General features: G+C 43.3%; 1 protein-coding gene across 2 annotated transcripts in view; it reads left to right on the top strand.

Moving 5' to 3' along the window:
* The window catches only part of prkcha (protein kinase C, eta, a), a 43,175-nt gene extending 19,258 nt beyond the window's left edge, over positions 1 to 23,917 (top strand). The window contains exons 6-14 of one of the 2 annotated variants that reach the window (XM_083632735.1): positions 592 to 721; positions 817 to 950; positions 2,250 to 2,387; positions 5,639 to 5,812; positions 9,227 to 9,381; positions 15,034 to 15,172; positions 16,404 to 16,592; positions 21,922 to 22,068; positions 23,215 to 23,917. In XM_083632735.1, coding sequence (XP_083488861.1) covers positions 592 to 721; positions 817 to 950; positions 2,250 to 2,387; positions 5,639 to 5,812; positions 9,227 to 9,381; positions 15,034 to 15,172; positions 16,404 to 16,592; positions 21,922 to 22,068; positions 23,215 to 23,364 — 1,356 coding nt within the window. In that variant the 3' untranslated portion in view covers positions 23,365 to 23,917. The remainder of the gene's footprint in view (positions 1 to 591; positions 722 to 816; positions 951 to 2,249; positions 2,388 to 5,638; positions 5,813 to 9,226; positions 9,382 to 15,033; positions 15,173 to 16,403; positions 16,593 to 21,921; positions 22,069 to 23,214) is intronic. The other variant, XM_083632736.1, reaches the window with a different exon arrangement.
* The last annotated feature ends 724 nt before the right edge of the window (positions 23,918 to 24,641 follow it).

Consider the following 24,641-nt stretch of genomic DNA (forward strand, 5'->3'; position numbering starts at 1 on the left):
GGTGTGTGTGTGTGTGGGGGGGGGGGCGGGGTGTGTGTGTGGGGGTGTGGGTGTGTGTGTGTGTGTGTGGGGGTGTGTGTGTGGGGGTGTGGGTGTGTGTGTGTGTGTGTGTGTGCGTGTGTGTGTGTGTGTGTGTGTGTGTGTGTGTGTGTGTGTGTGTGCGTGCATGCGTGCGTGCGTGCGTGTTTGCGCGCGTGCGTGCATGTGTTCTTTATCTTTTTGACTTGAGTATTATTATTGCTCTGTATATGTGTTCTTACAAATTTGGAATATGACCAAATTTGTCTTTCAGGTACAGGTCTGGGTGGTATGGGTGGGTTCAGGGGATTGGTATTGTTTGTACTTTATACACTGTGAAAACTTTTAATAAAAAAAACCTTGGTTAAAAAAAGAAAAGAAAAAAGATTTGGGTCCGAGAGACAAACTCTCATCCAGTGGGGTTCTGTGGCTCTAATGTGGACTAAATAAGGGGTCCCTGATATGATACTGTTGAGAATCACTTCCTGGTTTACAAGACGAGTCGCTTGCTCTATAGAGTTTGATAGACGCTTCTGAAAAAGCTCTTCCAACACAGTGTTTTCTCTCCCTCAGTCCATAAACCAAGGCTTCAGCATCAACGTCCCTCACAAGTTCAGCATCCACAACTACAAGTCGCCCACCTTCTGTGATCACTGTGGCTCTCTGCTGTGGGGAATAGTCCGGCAGGGGCTGCACTGCAAAAGTAAGAACCCAGTTCATCTGGCTCTCCAAATCACACTCGTTCTCTCACTGCTGTTTTAACCTCGGTCTCCCCGTCTGTGCGCTCTCTCTGTCCAGTCTGTAAAATGGATGTGCACATCCGCTGCAAAGGCAATGTAGCTCCCAACTGCGGGGTCAACAGTGCGGAGCTCGCCAGCAAGCTGGCAGAGATGGGTCTGCAGGCCGGGGGACTCTCCAAACGCAACTCACTGGTATGTACAGGCTGTTTAACAGAATCAGTCAAATTAGTGCTTATTCTAAACTCATGTGCCTAACTAGAGAGAGAATAATCAGCTTCTAACTAGAGAGAGAATCATCAGCTTCTAACTAGAGAGAATCATCAGGTTCTAACTAGAGAGAATCATCAGCTTCTAACTAGAGAGAATCATCAGCTTCTAACTAGAGAGAATCATCAGGTTCTAACTAGAGAGAGAATAATCAGCTTCTAACTAGAGAGAATCATCAGCTTCTAACTAGAGAGAGAATCATCAGCTTCTAACTAGAGAGAGAATCATCAGCTTCTAACTAGAGAGAGAATCATCAGCTTCTAACTAGAGAGAGAATCATCAGGTTCTAACTAGAGATAATCATCAGGTTCTAACTAGAGAGAATCATCAGCTTCTAACTAGAGAGAATCATCAGCTTCTAACTAGAGAGAATAATCAGGTTCTAACTAGAGAGAATCATCAGGTTCTAACTAGAGAGAGAATAATCAGCTTCTAACTAGAGAGAATCATCAGCTTCTAACTAGAGAGAGAATCATCAGCTTCTAACTAGAGAGAATCATCAGCTTCTAACTAGAGAGAGAATAATCAGCTTCTAACTAGAGAGAATCATCAGGTTCTAACTAGAGAGAGAATAATCAGCTTCTAACTAGAGAGAATCATCAGCTTCTAACTAGAGAGAGAATCATCAGGTTCTAACTAGAGAGAGAATCATCAGGTTCTAACTAGAGAGAGAATCATCAGGTTCTAACTAGAGACAGAATCATCAGGTTCTAACTAGAGACAGAATCATCAGGTTCTAACTAGAGAGAGAATCATCAGGTTCTAACTAGAGAGAGAATCATCAGGTTCTAACTAGAGAGAGAATCATCAGGTTCTAACTAGAGAGAATCATCAGCTTCTAACTAGAGAGAATCATCAGCTTCTAACTAGAGAGAATCATCAGGTTCTAACTAGAGAGAATCATCAGCTTCTAACTAGACTGCCAGTCAGTCTCACTCTGACAAAATATAATTTTTAGTGTACAGCCAGCAAAACCCAAAGGAACTGATACAGGTACCAACCCCTTAATATGTCTGTGTGGGAACTCGGATTTATTTATATTTAAAAAAAAAAACGAAATTCGGTACAGCTGCGTTTGGTACGGTTTCGGTACGAATACGGTACGATACGATACGGTATGAATACGCGTACTGATATAGAGAGAAAATGTATTGATTAATTCCATTCTACAACATGTACCTTTACACCCCTAGTTCTAAGTGCTGGTTCCTCTGCCCTTTCTAGGCCAACGTTGCAGTCGAAAGCCCGTCCAGAGTGTCCACTGTCAGGAGGGAGAGGAAGGAGCCTCCGCAGCAGACTAGACGACTCGGCATCTCCAACTTCACCTTCCTCCAAGTGCTGGGCAAGGGCAGCTTCGGCAAGGTGGGCATGACACCACAGGACTATGGGGAAATGCTTCATGTGTGTAACAATGAAGTGATTTGTAAAAGATGAGGGGTTTCATCCTGTCCATCTACTTAGGAGAAAATTTGCTAGGTGAAATTTATTAGTCAGTATTCCAAAAAAGATTCCAACTAGGGTTACCAATGTCATGCATTTTCCTTAAGCGAGACTTTGAAAACATTTACAATCAATACTTAATCATGAACAAAAAAGAAAAAAAAAAAAAAAAAGCTTATTCCATCTTGTTAAGGACTCTTTTTGCTTGAGTGGTATCTTAGTCAAATGTAAAAATGCAAGTTCCCTTCAAAAACAATCCAAAACACACTGTAGGCACACTGTAGGTGTGAATAATTCAAATGTCTTGAATGTAATAATCAGATGTGTTAGGCTTACTAAAAGTTTGAGTTTAATTGAACTAATTTAGGAGAATCATCAACAGCATGAGTGAGGGGGTACTATTGGCATGGCAAAACAGCTCAAGGGGTACATAAGACAAAAAAGGTTGGGAACCACTGGCTTACACACCTATATTCTGTTACACTAATGAATAGAATGGGGGGATGGTTCTCCATCAGTGTGCAAGACTATTGGTCAAGAACAAGGAAGTGATAACATCATCAATGGAAAGAAGAAAGAGTGAAGGGGGGCGTGGTTAAAAAAGAGAAGGGGGGGAGGGGAGATGAGAGCAGGGGAAAACTCAAGTCATTAGAAATAACAATAAAAACAGCATAGCTAATATAGCCTAACTACCAAGGCAAGTAGTAACAGAATAGGTGTGTAAGCTGCTGCTGTTAATGACCCTGATGAAGACCTACATATGGTCGCAACGCGGTGGTCATTTTAATATTTTTTCTTTGCCATGTTGAATAAAGACATTTGAATTATTCCAACCTACAGTGTACCTTGGGTTGTTTTTGAAGGAAACTTGCATTTTTACATTTGACCAAGATACCACTCATGCAAAGAGTCCTTCACAAGATGGACTAAACACAATAAAACACCTGAAATATCCAAAGAGCACTTGTAAGTGGTCACTACGAAGACTACACTAAATAAATACACTATATAAATAAAGCATTACTTACTTACTAAAAAGCTTCTTGAGCTCATGAAATCCCTCACTGTCCACCATGTTTATTGGCATCATGTCCTTTTCCACCATAAAACAAATCCTCAGATTTACATTTTGCATTGTCCTCTTACTGTGTATGCTTCCATGTTTTGACCACTTCATCTTGCCTCATCATTTCTTCTGTTGCACCAGTACTTTGGGTGAAGTAACATTGCGCCCTCTGCTGGTATAAATGTTTACATAACAGTATGTGAGCTCCAGAGAAATCATACACTTAAACACATCGGTTAATCAGTTAATATATTTTTAACCGGTTAAATTCTTAACAGCAATTATCTGACAAACGGTTCATCATTAACACTACTAATTCTAACCGGAAAAAGCATAGCTGTTTGTTTTTTAAGGAAAGATGTTACTTAACTTTATTGTATTAAATAAGTACTCTTTTTTTTTTTTTTTTTTTTTTTCAATAATATTTTTATTCAATTTTAAATTTTACAAGACAAGACAACGACAAAGACAAAAAACAAAAACAAAAAGACAGGGCAGCTTAAACACTTCACAAAGACACAGATGTGGACAACAATGAAGAAAAGAATGGACAGATGAATGAGAATACGATAAAATAAATTAAATTAAATTAAATTAAATTAGATGTACAAGGCAAAAGGCAGTACTCAGCTGGCAGTATCACTTCGGTTGAGGTATCCAATAGTCAGTGTCTCTGCTAGGTTAGGGTCGATATATTTCAGGTAGGGCTCCCACACTTTATAAAAGACATCGGTTGTTGAGTGCAGCATACATGTCATGAACTCCAGAGGCATAAGCTGCATGATTATCTGGTGCCAGTTCCTCTTTGTTGGAGGTTTGTCTTTAATCCAAAATAAAAGAATATTTTTTCTAGCAGCAAAAGTTAATAAATTAAATAGCCGTTTGTGATGTTTATAAACGAGTTTCTTATGGGGAAGACCAAGAATAAGGCTGACAGGGTCTGGGTCCAACTCCACACCAAAGATGACACTCAACTGCTGCACTATGTCTGACCAGTATCGTTCTATCTTAGGACATGACCATATGCAGTGAGTGTAATCTCCCACCTCTATCTTACACTTAAGGCAGAGGGGAGACAGGCTAGCATTCATTTTATGACGAAGGCTGGGTGATATTTGCAATCTATGTATAATTCTTAGCTGCATCGACCACAGTCTGTTGCACACAGAAATTCTTTTGGCATTATCAAATATATCACACCAGTCCTCGTCATCAATCTCCACCTCAAGGTCCCTCTCCCATATCTGCTTGGTGGCCAGGGTGTTCAGAGTAGAGGTAGACCTTAATAAGCTATAAAGAAAACCAATAAAACCTTTACTTGGACCAAGTGAAAGTACCCTTTCGACCTCAGAGGCTTCTATATTTGTTGTTAATGTTGTACGCCGGAGTATGAAGTCCCTCACTTGCAGAAACCGAAAGAAATTTTGGTGTGACAAATTATATTTTTGCCGTAACTGGTTAAAGGACATCAGGATAGGGCCATCAAATAAATCCCCTAAAACTAGTAGCCCCCTATCCTTCCAAATGTTAAAACCAAGGTCACTAAGACCTGGAGGGAAGTCAGGGTTCCCCTGAATTGAAGTAAGAGGTGATGTTAGTTTGGTTCGGCCCTCCATCGATCTAACCAATTTCCATGCCTTTAGAGTATTAATAACAATTGGGTTTTTACACAGGCTTTTTACTGAGGCAAGGTTTCTAAGAAATAACAGGTTTCTGAGCGGACAATCACACTGAGCGGCTTCAACATCTAGCCATATAGAGGACTGGTCTCCCCTCAGCCACTCAGCCATAAACCTTAAATGTGCAGCTGCCTGATACCATTTCACATTTGGGAGATCTAAACCACCAGCAGCTTTAGGCAATTGTAGTTTGGCCAAATAAGTACTCTTATGCCAGCAGTTATTTTTTAAGAGAAGGCGGGGATATCTTGTTTTGGAATGAGACTTATTCATCCTGATTAGGAGCTGGGAATGGCATGAAGGCAACAAAACATTTGGGGAAACCGGTGAATTCCTATCTATTGACACATTGTGACACGTGTGTGTGTGTGTGTGTGTGTGTGTGTGTGTGTGTGTGTGTGTGTGTTGCCTCCACGTTGCCTCCACAGGTGATGCTGGCGAGGCTGAACGGTAAAGAGCGTGTCTTTGCGGTCAAGGTGCTGAAGAAGGACATCATTCTGCAGGACGATGATGTGGAGTGTACCATGACGGAGAAGAGGGTGCTGTCACTGGCCCGCTGTCACCCCTACCTCACACAGTTATACTGCTGTTTCCAGACACCAGTCAGTACACACACACACACACACACACACACACACACACACAGTTCCATAGTCACTAAGTTTGCTTTGCCAGGGCAATCTATGCATTTTTTGCACCTCAGTTTCTTGAGCTTAGAGCAGTGTTGTAGTCAAGTCACTATATCTCGAGTCCAAGTCGAGTCTCGAGTCCGAGTCAGCAAAGAAGAGTCAGTCGAGTCCCCATTACCTGAGCCGAGTCTGGAGTTACTGACCATGAACGTGAATTCGCATGTCGATGGAACACACGTACATGCCCTTGCACAAAATGTTATGTGTGCCAAATTATTTGGGCCTATTACTAACAAAAACAAAAATAAGTCTTTATCAATTCACAAGTCCGAGTTCTCGTCTCCAACTTCTGAATCTGAATGCATGAATGCTTGAGTCAGAGTCCAAGTCAGAGTCATCAGTCCTCAAGTCCCAATCGAGTCACGAGTCCTGAAAACGAGTCCAGGACTCTGATCCGAGACCGACTCGACTACAACGCTGGTTGAGTTTTTGTCTTTTTCACTAAGAACTTTACCCACATCAATTTACTTCCAATCAGACAAGTCAGCAAAGATCATCACCATGTAAGCGCTAATTGAATGCTTCAGCTGAAAGCCCTATTCACAAGCCTTGCACGCAATGCCTGGCACCCTTGCACGATAAAACACCCTCTATATTTGGAGCGTTGCGTGATCTGAGCTTGCCTGACTTGCTGGTGACAATGTGCAAAGTCCTTACCTCACCTTTCAATGAATCTTATGTGCTGCACAGGGAGTTGGTGTGGCAATCTCGATTCGCATGGCTTTACCAACAAATACAATTTATTCAATGTGGTCAAATTAATGACATTTACATATAATTTACATGCATAATCATGGCAGGCACAGGTGTTTGTTTTTGGCCAGCACTATTTGGCCAGCACTATGCTTTAAGGGCAGTTTATCATACAGCGATTTATGAGGGTTGATGGCAACCTACCATGATCATATTCCATTGTCAGTGTTGATGTCCATTGGACAATAATAATTGACATAAATTGCTGTACTATAAACTGATTGTGCAGTGTGTGTTAGTGAATATCATGGCATTGTGATTTGGTCATTTTGATTCTGGAGCAGATTTTGTCTTGCTGTTGCAGTACATAAAATGCTCAGCAGGTGGCAGCAGTTTCCCAGTCATGTGTCAGTCTGGTCTGCAGCGAAAGAATGAAGTGAGATGGTCTGAGGGAGCAAAATAACCTCAGCATGCCAGAGATATTATTGCCTGGTCGGCTAATCTGCTTTAGATGTGTGAACCTCCGCTGGCCTACTTCACTGTGCATCAAAATAGAGCAGCGCTGAGTGAAGGATTGACTTGATGCAGCTCCTTGACCCAGACGCACGGTCACATGTACACTGTTAAATGACTAACCTTTGTTCCATCAGTGCAGCTCTTCTTTCCTTTAGAGCAGGGGTTTTCAAAGTGCAGAGTGAGCCTCCCCTGAGAGAACATGTAGACAGCTGCGCCTCCCCCACCCCCAAAGAAAAGAAAAAAATATTATTGTTGTATGTTCACATTCCACTCAGGCATAAAAATGAGTTGCGAAAATGTTGTAAACATCTTTATCGTTACTTTTTAAGATTTTATTTTTCTTGTTTCAAACATCATCACTGTGCACTAGTGATGATGGGCGAGACAGCTGCTTTAAAGTTTTCATAGCTGTCTCACCCATTGTGCTTAAATCCTTATGTGCGCTCTCGACAATATCTGCGCACCATAGCGTTGCTTTTCCTATCAATGTCTCAACACTGTGCATGCATAAATCCTTTACATGTGCTCCCGGCAATAATCTGATCCATTTTGCCTCTTTATTTTGCTCAGTCACCCCCTACTTTAATGGGAACTATGAGTCTGCGTCTTTGATGTGCATATACGAGTGATGTACACTGTACAAAGGAATAAACGCAGATCATCCTCTACCTGCAGTCTTTACTGGTACTTGCTTTTAAACATGGTCAATGTGGAAAACCCGCACTCACACAGGTATGTTGAGCTGAAGGGGATGATGACTTTTATAGCCTTTTTGGAGAGGTCGGGGATACAGCACCTCTTTACAGAGCACACACTATGGGCTGTGGCAGGGGAGTGTCCTCGGGACCAAACAATGTAAATCCAAAACCATAAATAATCAGGGTTATCCTCCGTTTTCTGCTCGCACCAGACGCTGTCTCCTCTCCCATAGGTACTAAATAACATTTGATTTTGCTCCACCACAGCAGGCATAGCCCAAGTTAACTACCAGAGTTCATTTTTTTCCTCCCTCTTCTGTTTTTCCCCCCCATCATGTTGCGCCTCCCCTGAAGCTCTCTCGCGCCCCCCCCCCCCAGGGGAGTTTCTCACAGTTTGAAAACCGCTGTTTTAGAGTCTAGACACCTATGTATCTCTCTACCCTTTTCTTAAGCACACTCAATGACATGTATCTCTCTACCCTTTTCTTAAGCACACTCAATGACATGTATCTCTCTACCCTTTTCTTAAGCACACTCAATGACATGTATCTCTCTACCCTTTTCTTAAGCACACTCAATGACATCTCTCCGACATGTGGCTTGCTATTTTCTGTTTCATTTGGAGGGGATTTTCATTTGGAAAAGTGCTACGAAAACATCAACTTTACAATTATCTGTGGTTTAACATTGAAGTGTAATATTAATATTAGTATCATTGTTGACCTTTTAAATATACACTCAGCTGTATAGCTAGACCACACACAGACATACTGTGCCCTGTTCTGACACTTGTGGAAAACATATTATTATGGACCACAAATGTAATCTCAGCACAGCAGGTAAACAGCGGACCAGTCTAAAGCAGAGCAGCTAAACGGGGTCACTATAGCTTTCCTGCCTGTCCTGATGGCTTCAGGGAGCTTTATGACCAGAACTGTACATCGTGTCCTGCCGCCGCAGTGTTTGTTTTCCCCAGGCTCCCATTATTTCTATCATTAATCTGTTATCTAGAACACATACATCGACCATAGGCTGTAATGAGAAAAAAGAGTTATGGATTTGATCAGCCATGAGCATGTTTTTGCCCTGCTGACCTTCAAAACTGTGGACAGTTGGCAATGAGTCAGTTATATGGAATTGTGAAATTCCTGACAAGTGGATGATGTGTTTGTCATCACTCTTCATTGACGCAGGCAACATCCAATATTGCCCTCATTGTTTATTATATTTTCATCACTGGCAATTCTCTGGTTGCGCACAAACCCTACAGCAGAAGGCCACTCCTGCCAGAGTGCTGACCGTGTGTCTTGGTCACGTTTGCTTGGACTGTAACATGGGAGGTTTTGTGAAGCTGCTGTGGTTTGTGTGCACACGTGTGGGTGTGCCCATGCCTTAATATGACTACTCTTGTGTGTTGCAGGACCGCCTTTTCTTTGTGATGGAGTTTGTGAATGGTGGCGACCTTATGTTCCATATCCAGAAATCCAGGAAGTTTGAAGAGGCCAGAGCGTGTTTCTACACAGCGGAGATCACCTCCGCTCTCATGTTCCTGCACACCAAAGGCATCATCTATAGGTGGGGAACAGTTAGGCACACATACAGCTATAAACCTGCTGTGTCCGCCACAGCTTACAGGAAACAGGAATCCTTTTATTTTATTTTAATTAATTTAATTTTAATGGGATTTTTCACACATAGAAAAGATAATCAAACAAGTGGAAAAAATGTAAAGAAAGGAGAAACACACACAAACAAAAATATATAAATGACAAATGGCAGCAGAAGCGAATCATGACATTCATGATAGTTGGATAGTCTCGTTTTCTAAAAATTCTAAGAAAGGTTTCCATAGCTTGATAAATTGTCCTTTTCCTCTCACAATATACGTACCTCTAGCAAGACAGGCTGCAATCTCCTTCAACCACAAGCTCACATTTGCATATTCTTCCAAAAGAAAGCAATCATTATCCTGGCCTGAAGAAGTCTGAAATGTATCAGCATTGACTGCTTAGAATTAACAGATAAGTTCAATGGATGTCTACCCAAAATACATAGCTTTGCTTGGAGGGGAACCTCCTTACCCACCATCTGGGATATGTTCTGCAGCATAATATCTCCCCAAAATGACTGCACCTTTGAGCACTCCCAAACACAGTGAAATAATGTTCCGTTTTCTTCTAAGCATTTATAACAACTATTTGGAATGTGGGGGGAAATTTTATTCAATTTTACAGGGGTGATATAAGTCTGCAATAACCATTTATATTGCAATAACTTCAGTCTTGTATTGATTGTATTTTGTTGTGCTTTTAAGCATGCCCCTTCCCAATCTATTTAATCTATATGCTAATATAATATATATATAATAAAGTAATAGTTCACCCTAAAATTAAAATGCAGTCCTTATCTACTCATCCCCATGTCAATCGAAGCTACTTTGAAGCTCATGGGACCGTCTCAGCCTTCTCCCAAACTATTGAAATTAATCTTTTTACAGCTCCAAAAAGTAGAAAATGTCCAATATATTTGTCCAATATATTCTTCCAAACTCGTGCATAATTCAAGTGTTTTGCACCATGGGTCCAAACATCCAATATTGCCCTCATTGTTTATTATATTTTCCTCACTGGCAATTCTCTGGTTGTGCACAAACCCTACAGCAGAAGGCAGCGTCTCCTCCCAGAGTGCTGACTACAGCATTGGCAGAATTTTCATTTGGCAGAAAACTGCTCCTTTAATAATAGAATTTCACATGAAACATTCATGGATTAATAATCGTTAATCGTAGTATAGCTCCTATCCCAGCCTCAGATATTTAAGCATGTTCTTTGAGCTGAAGTTGAGGTGATTGAAGCTGGTCCCATGGCTGGTCAAGCCCCCCAACTAGGGATGTCCGATATTATCGGCCTACCGATATTATCGGCCGATATTAGCATTAAAAAATCGATATCGGAAAATATTGGTATCGGTTTTCATGCCGATATTTTTTTTTTTTTTTTTTTTTTTTTTTAATACAGGGGGAGTCTCACTGAGAGCAATGCTCTCTTTTTCAGGAGTGCCCTGTTCACATTCACACACACATTCATACCTGGAAGCTGACCAGTACAACCACAGTCTGATCTGTTGGCCACTGAGCAGCTCCACTGGAACGGTTGGGGTTAAGGGCCTTGCTCAAGGGCACCTCAGTGGTGGTAATGAGGGAGGGGCAAGCGCTGACTTTTCACTTTCCCCACCCAGATTTATCCTGCCGGTCCCGGGGGTTGAACCGACGACCTTCTGGTCACAAGCTCGCTTCTCTAACACTTACAACTTTAACACAACATGCATATTATATATTAAACTCTTCAGCTACATTAAGCTACATTATGTAACTTGTTACGTGAAATTTTGGTGGAAAAAAAGCCCGCTTATATCGGTATCAGTTGATATCGGTTGATATCGGTATCGGAAATTAAGAGTTGGACATTATCGGATATCGGATATCGGTAAAAAGCCGAATATCGAACATCCCTACCCCCAACACCAGTGTACGTGTGGAGCGGTTTAGTCCTTTTTAGGATGCTGTTGTCTGCTTTGAGTGGCGGCACAGAGAGTGAACGGTAAATGCCGAGTTATATTTAGATGCGTGTGTTCCATGTCAGCACCCACCACACAGCATGACTCTTAGCCTGACATGCCAGCCACAGATTGAATGGTAGAACTGAAATAACTGGGCTATTAGCAGCTCTCTGTCTTAAGAAGTGTACAGCTTGTTGGACAAAGCTGTAGCCTCAGTCTGTGACTGTGTTATGTAACATGATTGCTTTCTCATGACTTAACTTATTAGCGGTATCTCTCAGTCTGTGCCCTGGTCTTCAGGTAAAGGGTTGCTTCGATATGGAGAAGCCACAGTCTGTCAGGGTTAATACAACTCCTGTCATTAGTGCTACCGTGTGTCTGTTTCCTACTGGCACTGATCACTTATGGAAGTAGTTTAAAGGTGTTTTTTGATTTCAAAGATACTATGGCTCAGGATACAAATAATGTTCCTCAGGATATTTTGCAAATACATATAGCTTAGTTAAAAATGTATTCATCAAAAGGAGTTTAAATTGAGCTGCTCTAACAAAATCAAATTTGACAATGCCTTCCTTAACCACTTTTTATCATAAATATAAATATAAATAAATATATAAATAAATAATAAATATAGAAATAAATAATAAATAAATAAATGAATGTATAAATATATAAAAGATCCTTTGAATCATGTAACTATAGCCTTGAATGCCATATGACTAGGTTATCATTATATAATATATATCATTATATATAATGTAAAACTCTTTCTGTGTCTTTGCATAGATTTCAAAAGACACGGTAGTTTGTCAGGATGGTAGGTTTATTGTCTAACCACAGTCTCTGTGCGTCACAGTGCTTCAACACTTCCTCCTTCTCTTCTTAGGAAGTTCTGCTTCCCTCTCATTGCAACTGTACCTCTTACTTACAGTACTGAGTCAGTCTTTCTTGCAGAAGTTGCAGTATAGAGGAGAATACTGTCCGTTCTGTTCCCCGTCATAATAAATGTGTTGTTGTTTTCTGTGGTTTTATTCAAAACCACTTAGACCATAACTTTTATACTATCTATATTCCCTCTAAATGTGGCGTGTAGGTCTGCTTGAGATAAATGTACTTTCCTGGTGTGTATTTAGACCCCTGCAAATACAAACCCATAGCTCATTGTGAGCTTTCTAGCCAGTTCAGCATTTCATAATTTGTTATAGCCTACATCACACTGTCCAACTGACCCGCTTCCCATAGAAAGAGGTTCAAAGTCTGTCGAGTGTGAGGACATTGATGATTGAGGAGAGGGTACAGGACTTATTTGGGTGGGGACATTGTGGAGACATAGCACAATGATGAAAGTGTGGCACTAAAGCTGCCGAGGTTAGGGGTGCAGTTCCCACTGAGGCCACCTATGCTAGAAATGTGTACACTACTGCTTTGGAGCATGAAAGCAGTTACTAAATGGCCATGTGACTGACTGGGGTCAGGACAGAGATAGCTACTTAACCAGAAAATCTATTTTAATGTGGTATTATAATACCTGTCAACACGATACAAAAAAATGACTTAGGCCTCCATTGTCAGAAGTTATTTTATATCCAGGTTATTAAGCCCTAGCATGTCTATGGCTGAATGGCCATCACATGTTAGCAGTGGACTTGCCGCTGTTTGGCCCGTTTGTTCGGCCGTGAGGCTCCGGCACTATGAGCATCTGAGTCAGTGTTACACAATCAGCTTACTGCAGGGGAGAGCAAACCAGATTAATCCAACCAGCAATGTTGCTGGCTCGGCTGCCTGTACGCCTCTTTCACTTTCAGTCTTTCTCTGTTCCTGTAACTGTCTCCCTGGGCCATAACACCGTAACAGCTGATTAGATTAGATTAAAGCTGAACTCCAGCACAACACCAGGCTGGTTAAACGCTATGTCAGATGACAAAGGCTCCACCTTGCATGAGTAGAGGGGCGGAGCTTTCACTTCCTTCACACTCAGTGGGAAGGTACTTCCACTGAATATTACCACACATTTTTGGGTGGTAATATTATTATTGAGTTGCTTTCACTATGAGGCCATTTACACCTGGCATTAACATGCGTTTTCTGTCATCAGATTGCAATCAGATAGTGCTTGACCACATTAGCCTCATTTCATTTACACCTGGTAAATTTACCATTTACCATTTACACCTGGCGTTAACATGTGTTTTTGGTGATCAGATTGCAATCTGATCACCCAAAATGGGTTGCAATCTGATTGCAATCTGATCACCCAAAATGGGTGTCCTCTCAATCTGCATACAGTTGCTGTATGCAGTTTGAGAGGACACATTGCATTTACACTTGTGTTCAATGTGTACACAATGCATCCCTGACCACCTCCGGAGGTGGTTTGGCCGATCAGATTGCAATCCGTCTTCAATGTGTGGCGTTTACACCTGTACTTTCAAGTGGTTAAGCACAATCTGATTGCAATCTGATGACAGAAAATGCATGTTACTGCCAGGTGTAAATGGCCTCTAAGATGCATAGATGATTCTTGTCAGTTCGTGTTGGTCATTCATCAATTGGGCAACATAAAGGATACAATTGCCACAATTCCCATCTATGTACTCCCATCATGCAGTAAATTGGATCTGCTTCCACGTAACAACATTAGCTAATAGCGAGTATATTGCCTTTCCCAGTAACGACGGACAGCAAGAGCAATTGTGGCCACATTATTTGTTCTAGTTAATGTCTTGTTGGAAGTCCTCTTCACGTTCCAATCTGACAGGTCAATATTTTGATTCAAGAAAGAAATTAACTGCCGCACACTGGAATGACTTTACTGCGATTTATTGGTGAACAGTGCGTTTCGTGGACGGCTTCATCAGGTTCGCTCAATCGAGCGATTCATTGAGCGAACCTGATGAAGCTTGTTCGCCAATAAATCACAGTAAACTTATTCCAGTGTGCGGTGGTTAATTTTCTATCTTTCTGTCTATTTCTCAACATAGAAATTAACCACCGCACACTGGAATGACTTTACTGATTGAGCGAGCGATTGAGCGATCGAGCTATTGACGTTTCACGGATAGCTTCCTCAGGTTCTCTCAATCGAGCGATTGAGCGAACCTGATGAAGCTATTTGCGAAAGGCGTTGTTCGCCAATAAATCACAGTAAAGTCATTCCAGTGTGCGGTGGTTAAGTTCTATCTTGATTCATGATGTTCCTGCAACCGACCAGCACCTGATCCTTCTACTGGCTGTCTGGGGAATTCTCTTCACTTATAGGTAAATATTGACATTAGAGGGCTTCTCCCTTCTCCCCAGCCCAACTGGACATTTGCATATGTCAGAGTTTTCCTGGCTGCTTTTGGTCAGGCAGGCGTCTGTTTGTCAGTTCAGAAGTGTCTCCTGCTGCCAGAGAAGCTTCGCTGGCCTTTTCTGTGTTTCTCCCACACCACCAATTTCGCCCACCTCCAGATATATTTATAAGCCCCACTGACAGGGTGCGACAGGAGACTTGTGCACAAACTGATTTTAGTGAAGACAGCCTTTGGACAATTGAATTTTAGTGTCTGATTGGCTTCAGGCCTATACTAGGATTCCGAAAATGATGTGTTTCTGTGTGCTGGATTAAACGTTCCTGAATAGAAATATCTCACTGTTTCTGTTTCGCTGTGTTTCTGTCTTGCCTTCTAGGGATCTAAAGTTGGACAATGTTCTTCTTGACAAAGACGGCCATTGTAAGCTGGCAGACTTTGGCATGTGTAAGGAGGGCATGTTTGAGGGCGTGGCCACCGGGACGTTCTGCGGCACCCCTGATTACATCGCTCCCGAGGTCAGTTTCTACCCTCCTACTGAACAACATCACTTATAGTAACACACACACACACACACACACACACACACACACACACACACAGTGTGCACCAAGACTCATAACTATTAATACCAAAGCTGGTGAGATCCTTTATCCACCACGTCTATGATCCAACTAATTTTTCAGTTTTGATACAGTCCCAAATCCCATCCTCTCCCCACATCACTCACCTCACCTCACTCAAATCAAACACTGTGGTCACTGCTCATGACTCGGCACTACAAAGCAGCACACCTGTGTGGATTTGAGCTAAAGCCCAGCTTGAGCCTCTTGCTGTTCTGAAGGGCCGTGTTGACCCGAAAGTCCCTGACCGCCCTCATCTGAATGACCGCCCTCATCTGAATGACCGCCCTCATCTGAATGACCCCCCTCATCTGAATGCATCATGAGAGACGTGCTTTGTTTTCTTAATGAGGGACTGAGATGCTCTGCAGTGTGTGTTAATGTTTGTGTGGAGAGCTTTTCAGAGCTTTATTTATGACTATGTACAGTATGAATGGCTTCTTTGCCATCCTCTACACTTGGTCCACAGTGCGCCCCATTTATAGCACGTTAAACCCCCCCCCCCCCCCACACACACACACACACACACTAACTGAACATCATGCCACGGTTTCCAGTTTGCCATTAAGCTCCCCGAGAAGACTAATTACTCATCACTTTAGTGAGTTTGACAGCGTGAATTATTTGCCAAAGTTGAACAATTTCAACCGGTGAGCATTCGCACCAGGGTGGGAATCATATTAGGGGCAAGGTCGTTTGGCCTTCGGCCTCACACTTTTTTTAGGGCACAAGGCCACATGTCAGGGCACATTGGGAAGAGCGATTTTTATGAAATGAGCCAAATAGACATCCTTTGCTTAGGCTACATTAAACTGAGACCACGGATGCTTTTAAAGCAGCTGACAGTAGGATGGTAGCAGCGCACAGCTGCCAAGGTGGCCGTAGGAATCTCAGGGCATCACGGAGAGTGGGAGGGGCAATGGCAGGCATGGCCTCCGTGAAATTCCCACCCTGATTCGCACTGCGACATTTCGCTTCATTCACGGCACCCGGGGCGAAACCGGTCCTTGTGTATTTGCATTGACTTTGTATGTCATTTCGCAGCATGAAATGAGCAAATTCCCGTTTGGTGTGAACGCATAGTAAGATGGCTAATTTGTTGGTATAATGTGATTTGCTTCCACAGATCCTCCAGGAGATGCTGTATGGACCCTCTGTTGATTGGTGGGCTCTGGGGGTGCTGTTGTACGAGATGCTGTCAGGACACGCCCCCTTTGAGGCGGAGAACGAGGACGATCTGTTTGAATCCATCCTCAACGAGGAGATCGTTTATGCCTCCTGGCTCGGCACTGAAGCTGTGAATATACTCAAAGCTGTGAGTCCACCCTCACTTTTATGTTCAGTCTTGGATTCAGGATATACTAGACGGTCACTCGGTAGAGTGCATACCTCCGCCACGGCGTGTTATGTAGATCAGTTAATCCGTCCGTCCTTGGCCCATGACCAGCCTTTCTACAAAGTTTTGTGGTGTTACGCGAATCTGTTTGGAAGTTAGGCGCCTTTCTGTGATTGGACATGCCCATTGCCACACCCCCTTTTGGCCAGTGGGTGTGGAAAGTTAATCATTTCTAAGTTGGCCCATGATGAACTACTACAAAGTTTCATGGTGTTACGTGAATCTGTGTGGAAGTTGGAAGTTACTGGAAGCGCCTTTTTGTGATTGGCCATGAACATTGCCACGCCCCCTTTTGGCTCGTGGGCATGAAAAGTTAATCATGATTGATTGATTGATTTTCTTTATTTAAGTGTCATGCTTCGAATGAAGCCCAGCCCACATGGGCTTACAGGACACTTTTACTGTTCATCATTTAAACAAACAATGATCAAAACATAAAACCAACAGAAAACACCCAAAATACATACAGTAAAGTTGTACAGCATGAAAACCACTACCTGAACCTACTTAAAGAGCTGTGCTTGCCTTCTATTCCAGGCCCTAGAGATAAAGTTAGCAGTCTTAAATACCTCAGTCTTAAACAACCACTCCAACTTCTGGCCATCATCTGCCCAGAAGAGCTCAGGTCTTTGCTTTTGCATTTCGTCAAATAAGGAAATCCTCAAATCATCATATAAAGTACAATAAAACATGAAATGAAACTCATTTTCAACATCCTTTAGATCACAAACATTGCATATCCTGTTCTCTTCTGGTATAGCTGTGAACCGCCCTACTTCAATGGCAAGAGGCAGAATACCAATTCTCAGCTGAGCACATAAAGACCTCTGGTTTCTGGTTAGAAAGGAAGTGACATAGGGCTCAGGACCAAAACGCTGCTTCATCTGAACATATGATCTAAGCTTAGGTTTAGACCATATGTCGTTTGCCCATCCCTCTCTGTAATTAAGGGATAACTTTTGTTTCAACATATTAACATTACAGCAAATTAATCAGTTCGCCCTTGGCTTATGACCAACCTTTCTGCCAAGTTTTGTGGTGTTAGGTGAATCCGTGTGGAGGTTACGCGCCTTTTTGTGATTGGCCACGCCCCCTTTTGGCCAGTGTCACTTCTAAGTTGGCCCATGACCAACCTTTCTGCTACGTTTCGTGCAAATCCATTCATAACTTTTTGAGATATCCTGCAGACAAACAGGAGTGAAAACATCCTCCAGCCAACTCCGCCGTGGCAGCGTTAATAATAGATTTCAACACATTTTTCAGTTTTTATACAGTTCCCCGTCCACTCCCCACATCACTCCCCCTCACTGAAAACAAATACTGTGGTCACTACGCATGACGCCGCATGTAGCCCAGCTTGAGCGTCTTGTCATTCTGAAGAGCTGTGTTAAGCCTGGCTTGAGCCTCTTGTCATTTTGAAGGGCCGTGATGACCTGAAAGTCCTTGACCCACCGAATGACCACCAACCCCCCTCATCTGAATGTGCCATGAGAGTCGTGCTTTGTTTTCTTAATGAAGGACTGAGATACTCTGAGGACGATCTGAGATACCCTGAGGACGATCTGTTTCAATCCCACCCGATCCCTCCTCAAAAAGGAGATCGTTATCAGTTTTATGCCTTCTATCAGTTTTGGATTGAGGCTTAATTATAGGTTAACTGTAGTAAATGTGACTGCAGGGCGGATGCATTTGTAGTGGTCTTTAGGTGTCATATCCCGTTGGCGGGAGTTTACACTCCTCAGGTTGCCTCTCTCTCAGACAGGACTCCACATTGTTCACATTATACAATTGCAGGAAATGCCTGTGACTTTTTTTTTAACTGTGATCTAATGGCAGAGGAAATCGATTTCTCACCGTGGATGCATTTAGAGCACTGGGGGGAAGGGGGGATGACTGGGGGACCAATAAGCAGTGTACAGTTACTAAAAGTCCACTTCCCTGCATTGTTGGATGCTCTAATGAGAGAAGCTGAGCGATGATAGTGCCGTGATCTGGACGTGTGGAGGGCAAGAGCTGCTGCATACAGTGAGAGAGTGAAGGTGGAAGGTGGTACTGTGTATTTCTGTGATCAGGTTTTGTTATTGTCCTGCAGACCGACTGGCTGCAGAATGAATGGCAGCCAGCCGGCTGTTGGGCCTGACTCTTATGTAATGACATTACGGCGCGGCCCACTGCCCGGGCACAGCACACGCTATAAATACAGCCACCCCTCCTACCGCTGTTCCTCCCTTCTTTGCTCTGTCTGTCCGCTCCCCTTCTCCTAGCGTTGTTCTGCCAACATGCTTGAGGACGCACCGGTGCAAAGCTCCTTCGCCGCTTTGCCCCCGGCGACATGCGTTACGTAAAGACAAGTGTCGGTGGCACGATTGGATTTGAACGCTGGCGCTGCACTATTTATACTGGAGGCTGATCCAAAAGCCTCTGATCTAAGTTTTCCCTAATTGCTGTAAGCTAGCCCACAGAGTTCAGTAAACAGGCCAGGATTTTGAGAGGATGCAACAGTCCAATGTTGTGATTTTGGGTCTGTTGAGAGTGGATGCCATCACATCCCATGAAGCAGAAATTCCTTGTAGTCTTGTAATAAATAAAGATTGTCTGCTCCACAGTGCTTTGTGTAAAGCAAATACGACCAGGTGGACATGAGCCTTATATTTGATAATCAAAATAGGCTATTGTTCTCCTGCCTGCCTGATTGCTTTGCATAGCGTGCAGAATGCCTTTTTCTCTAACCCTGTGCTGCAGTGCCGACATGGCAGGTCTAGTAGAGTGGATGATGGCACCGCTGACGTGGAGGCATGGAAAGATGGCATGAGCTTCAGTGCCCCCCCCCCCCCCCCCCCCCAGTTTTGTGGTTTGTGGAGTTGCAGAGAAATCCAGATGGCTCATGAACTGACTGACCCCTGCTGCTCACCTGACTGTTAGCTTCACTTTACTTAGGTGCATCCCCACCTCTTCATCTTTCCGTCTCTTCTTATGTGACATTTTCCTTTTTCCACATTCACTTTTTTTTTCCTGTCTTCTCTCTCTTGCCCTGTGCGGATAGTTTTGCTGAGACTGCTGTGTTGTTCAAGGCAGGACATGGCTCTACATGGTCTGTGGGTTAATCTGGACATGGCTCTACATGGTCTGTGGGTTAATCTGGACATGGCTCTACATGGTCTGTGGGTTAATCAGGACATGGCTCTACATGGTCTGTGGGTTAATCTGGACATGGCTCTACATGGTCTGTGTAGAGCCATGCGGCCCCGACATGGCTCTACATGGTCTGTGGGTTAATCTGGACATGGCTCTACATCAGGGGTGGGCAATTATTTTTCATGGGGGGCCACATGAGAAACCCAGATTGTTGCTGGGGGCCGAACAAATATTGTCATGCCGTAACCCAGGAACTTTGATGATAGAGAGGACCACAAAAAAATGTCCTCGCTACCAGAGCGCCAGATTTTGCTGAGCGTTGGGGGCCAAACGGCGCCAACGCAAATTTTTTGGGGGCATTTGAAGTCAGGTTTAGAGGAATACCTCATTTTAAATTAACAGTTGTGATGTCATTATTCAGTCTTAAACACCAATATTTGATCCTTTTCTCACTCACTCCTATGTCATTAACTTTTTTGACCACCTGCCAATATGGCTGCTATATTTTAAAGTTACCAGCCAATTAGAATTTCCACTAGCCAAAATGTTTTTCTTTAAATAAACCAGAATATGAGTGTGTTAATTTAAGCATAAGTATCAGTAAGTGGCCCGGGATTCTCAAAGCCTGTGTTGAGGGTCACACGAACAAAAATGCACTCTTGAAGCTAAATAAATCCAAAACCAACAAGTTAATTATTTCCATTTTTACTTCAATGTAGAACAGTCATTTCTTACACATGAGATTACTTTTAGCCTTTTAGTCATAAAGATTATTGAAAGATATTCCATACCAGACTGAAATGTTATAACAGAAGTGGAGTATTGGCCAGAATGACATGAATATTTGGACACTTATTCAGCGGGTACCTTGCATGTTGCATTCAGGTGCACTGTAAAAAAACTTTTGCCCAGGTCTGCTCTACATGGTCTGTGGGTTAATCAGGACATGGCTCTACATGGTCTGTGGGTTAATCAGGACATGGCTCTACATGGTCTGAGGTTTAATCAGGACATGGCTCTACATGGTCTGAGGTTTAATCAGGACATGGCTCTACATGGTCTGAGGTTTAATCAGGACATGGCTCTACATGGTCTGTGGGTTAATCTGGACATGGCTCTACATGGTCTGAGGGTTAATCAGGACATGGCTCTACATGGTCTGAGGTTTAATCAGGACATGGCTCTACATGGTCTGAGGTTTAATCTGGACATGGCTCTACATGGTCTGTGGGTTAATCTGGACATGGCTCTACATGGTCTGTGGGTTAATCTGGACATGGCTCTGGCCCCTGTCACTCCTGAGAGAGAGGCTTGTTACTTTATTTTGGCCCCATCTGAAAGTCACCGGCAGCCTTGAGGTGTTTGCAGGCTCCTCACCCAGGAGAGAGCTGTGTCCCAAACACATTTAATTGTTTCTTCAGTTTCTTCCCCAGAGGCCAGGTTGAAACACTGTTTTTAATTTTGAGTTTGTTTTGTTTTGGCCTCTCCCTCTGGCCTCTCCCACCCTACAAGCATCTGACGTTTGGTTGCAGAGAAATTGTTGTCTGGAGTGAATCACGTGTTGGACTGGAGTCCAACAAGTGATTCACTGTTCTGTCGTTGACTCTGTAAGTGCAGGTGTATAACGCGTGACCAGGAAGTTGAGGCAACATAACTGCAGTTTCCTGGACTTAGTCTGCCTCCAGTGAAGCACAGTGGGAGGTGCTAGACCTCCTCCAGGGTGTGTGTGTGTGTGTGTGTGTGTGTGTGTGTGTGTGTGTGTGTGTGTGTGTGTGTGTGTGTGACGTGTATGTGCGGGCGCGAGGTGGGGACTGACGGGATGTCATCCTGGCTCTAGTCCAGTTTGGCATTGCTCCAGAGTGGCTAGTATGATCCAGCCAAAGCTAAAGACTTGCTCACTCTTGTATTACAGATCTAGATCATTCATTCCCTTGATATTTGATTTCACACCGTTTGATCCTTTTTCTGTTGATGTTGTTTCTGTCGATGTTGTTTCTGTTCATATAACGCAAAATGTTATCTGTTATACATTTTCTTGATATGATGCTGGGTTCTTTTTTTATTCTTTTAATATAAAGTGTTTTTGAGTTCACCCATGTCTCTGTTTCTCCAGTTCCTAACCAAGAACCCAGCGCGGCGTCTGGGCTGTGTGCCCTCAGAGGGTGGGGAGAACGCTGTGACCAGCCACGCCTTCTTCACTGGCATCGACTGGGACAAGCTGAACCGCAGGGAGCTAGAGCCGCCCTTCAAGCCCAGGATCGTAAGTGACGCGCCGCCTGGGCTAATTTATAACAACGTGTGTGTATAGGTAGGTAGGGAGCTACTTGTATTAATCCCCGAGGGGAACTTCCTTTGTTGCAGCAGCAACAAGCAATAAAATAAGAATAGGAATAGGAATAAGAAATACAGTAATGAACATAGTTATACACACCAATATACACAAGTAAATGATATAATACTAATAAGTGACCCAGTCCATGTGGGGTGGTAGGGGAGGTTACCCCAGGGAGGCATTGTAGAGTCTGATGGCTGTGGGCAGGAAGGAAGGACCTCCTGTGCCGCTCTGTGGTGCACCGGGGGCAGAATGAGCCTGTTGCTGAACGTGCTCCTCTGCCTGGCCAGAGTGTCATGGAGTGGATGAGAGGCATTGTCCATGATGGTCAGCAGTTTGGACAACATTCTCCTCTCAGCCACCACACTCACAGGCTCTAGGCAGGTCCCCAGGACAGACCCCGCCCTCCTCAGCAGCTTGTCTATTCTGTTAGTGTCTGCAGCTTTTATGCTGCTGCCTCAGCACACAGCTGCAACGAAGAGGGCGCTTGCCACCACCGACTGATGGAACGCGTAGAGCATGGGTCCACACACGCCAAAGAACCTGAGCCTCTTCAGGAAGTACAATCGGCTGTGGCCCTTCTTGAATATGGCCCCGGTGTTTCCGCTCCAGTCCAGTTTATTGTCCAAGTGCACTCCCAGATACTTGTAGCCAGGACTGCACCACATCCACATCCTCACCCCCAATGGAGACGGGGGAGATTGGTGTTTTGTTCCTTTTGAAGTGCACCACCATCTCCTTGGTTTTTTAATGTTTAGTTGCATGTGGTTCTGGTTGCACCACTCAACAAAATTGTTGACCAGTCCTCTGTACTCGCCCTCCTGCCCCCAAAACATGTGAACACATACAAGATAATGTAGCCAATGTGTAGACACTATGTCATGTTTGCCTTTGTCTTACCTCACGGTTGTAATGAGCAACTTGGCCACAATTATGTTGTAAAAGCAAAGGATCTGACAAATCCTATTGCCATAATGATTGCCAGTTGCTTCAGCATTTTCAGGGATGCGGCCATTTTTTCAAAAGCAGATGAATGTGTAGTGCCTTTAACAATTCTTCATTATCCCCCTCCAGAAAACTGCAGAGGATGTAAACAACTTTGACCCGGACTTTACCCAGGAAGAGCCCACCCTCACGCCCATCGATGACCCCCTCATCCCGTCCATCAATCAGGACGAGTTTGGTAACTTCTCCTTCACCTCGCCTGAACTACTGGAAAGCTAGCAGACTCCTCACTGACTGTTGGCCTGCACCTCTCTGACAGGACCCTCTAACTGTTGCTGTATATTTTGTCTCAGACTGTTCCCACGGGAATGATATGATATGTGACATTACACAGAGACATGAAGGTTGACCGTGCCAAATAAATGCTCCCTCAACAAGAATTGGGGCCGCACTTTAGGAACTCTATAGCAGTTGAAGGCAACCATTATATATAAGCTTTTGAATTGTCATTCAATCTTTGACTATGATATGGCTGTGTTATTGGGACTCATCCATGTATGGGGTACATACTGAAATGGTATAGGTGACATCATGACCTGTTGAACAGCCTTGTGGATCCCACCATAGCTCATCATGTAGAGAGAGAAAATGGCTGCCTTCTGGAGAACAGTGCTGTAGACGCTGGCTAAGGTCATGTCAAGGTCATGTTAACAGACTCGTTACAACTGTATGGCAAAACTTGCCAGAATTTTATTGTGAATTTTTGCTCTCGCACAGAATGAATGAATTTGCTTCCAGTTTCTTAAAATGAAAACGCACTTTTTGAACAAAAGGGTAAAGTCTGTTTGATCTATTTCTGCTCTAGCACAGAAGAAGAGAATCACATGAATCAATTCTTATTTTAAACAACTCTGCCAGAGATTCCCAGAACAGTTGAGCTGCATGCTAAAAGCCTGGAAGGACTGACTGAGCATATGAATATAGTGATGTGACTCTACTGCAGGGGGGAAAGAGTCAAACACACACACACACTGACTGAATGAGAATCAGCCTTTATTCCCTCTTTCAAACAAAGTGTTATATGGAAAGGAGCAGGACTTATTCTAAAAAGTAACAATCTAGCGTTTTGTTTTTTGTTTTTTTGTGAATGATGAAATGTTGAATCAAAGGGATAAGGTTTATCTGGGTCAATTTCAGATGGCATTTGATGTGTAGGAGTTCACCAAACAGCCTTTATCAAGTTGGCACATTCTCTATGACTAATGTCCCGTCCATGTAAATGGAGCAACCAAACGTCAAGCAGATGATACAGTATTTCATCTAAGGTGAAAGCACTGCCGGGATTCATACTGATTGTGACATTCTGAACATTTGGGGATTTCACCATGCAGATGCCTCGACACTGGCACTTGTGTCAGGAGAGTCCTGTATGACACAGGTTAATGGCAAATGCCATAAACAGGAGAGCAAAATAATCCATTGTCAAGTCTACAGTAAATGAGTCTGTCTGAAAAGGTTATCAAGATCAACAACAGTCACAGTTAGTATCTCAAGTT

The sequence above is a fragment of the Poromitra crassiceps genome, assembly GCF_964638095.1.
Source record: "Poromitra crassiceps genome assembly, chromosome: 3".
Taxonomy (NCBI): Eukaryota; Metazoa; Chordata; class Actinopteri; order Beryciformes; family Melamphaidae; genus Poromitra; species Poromitra crassiceps.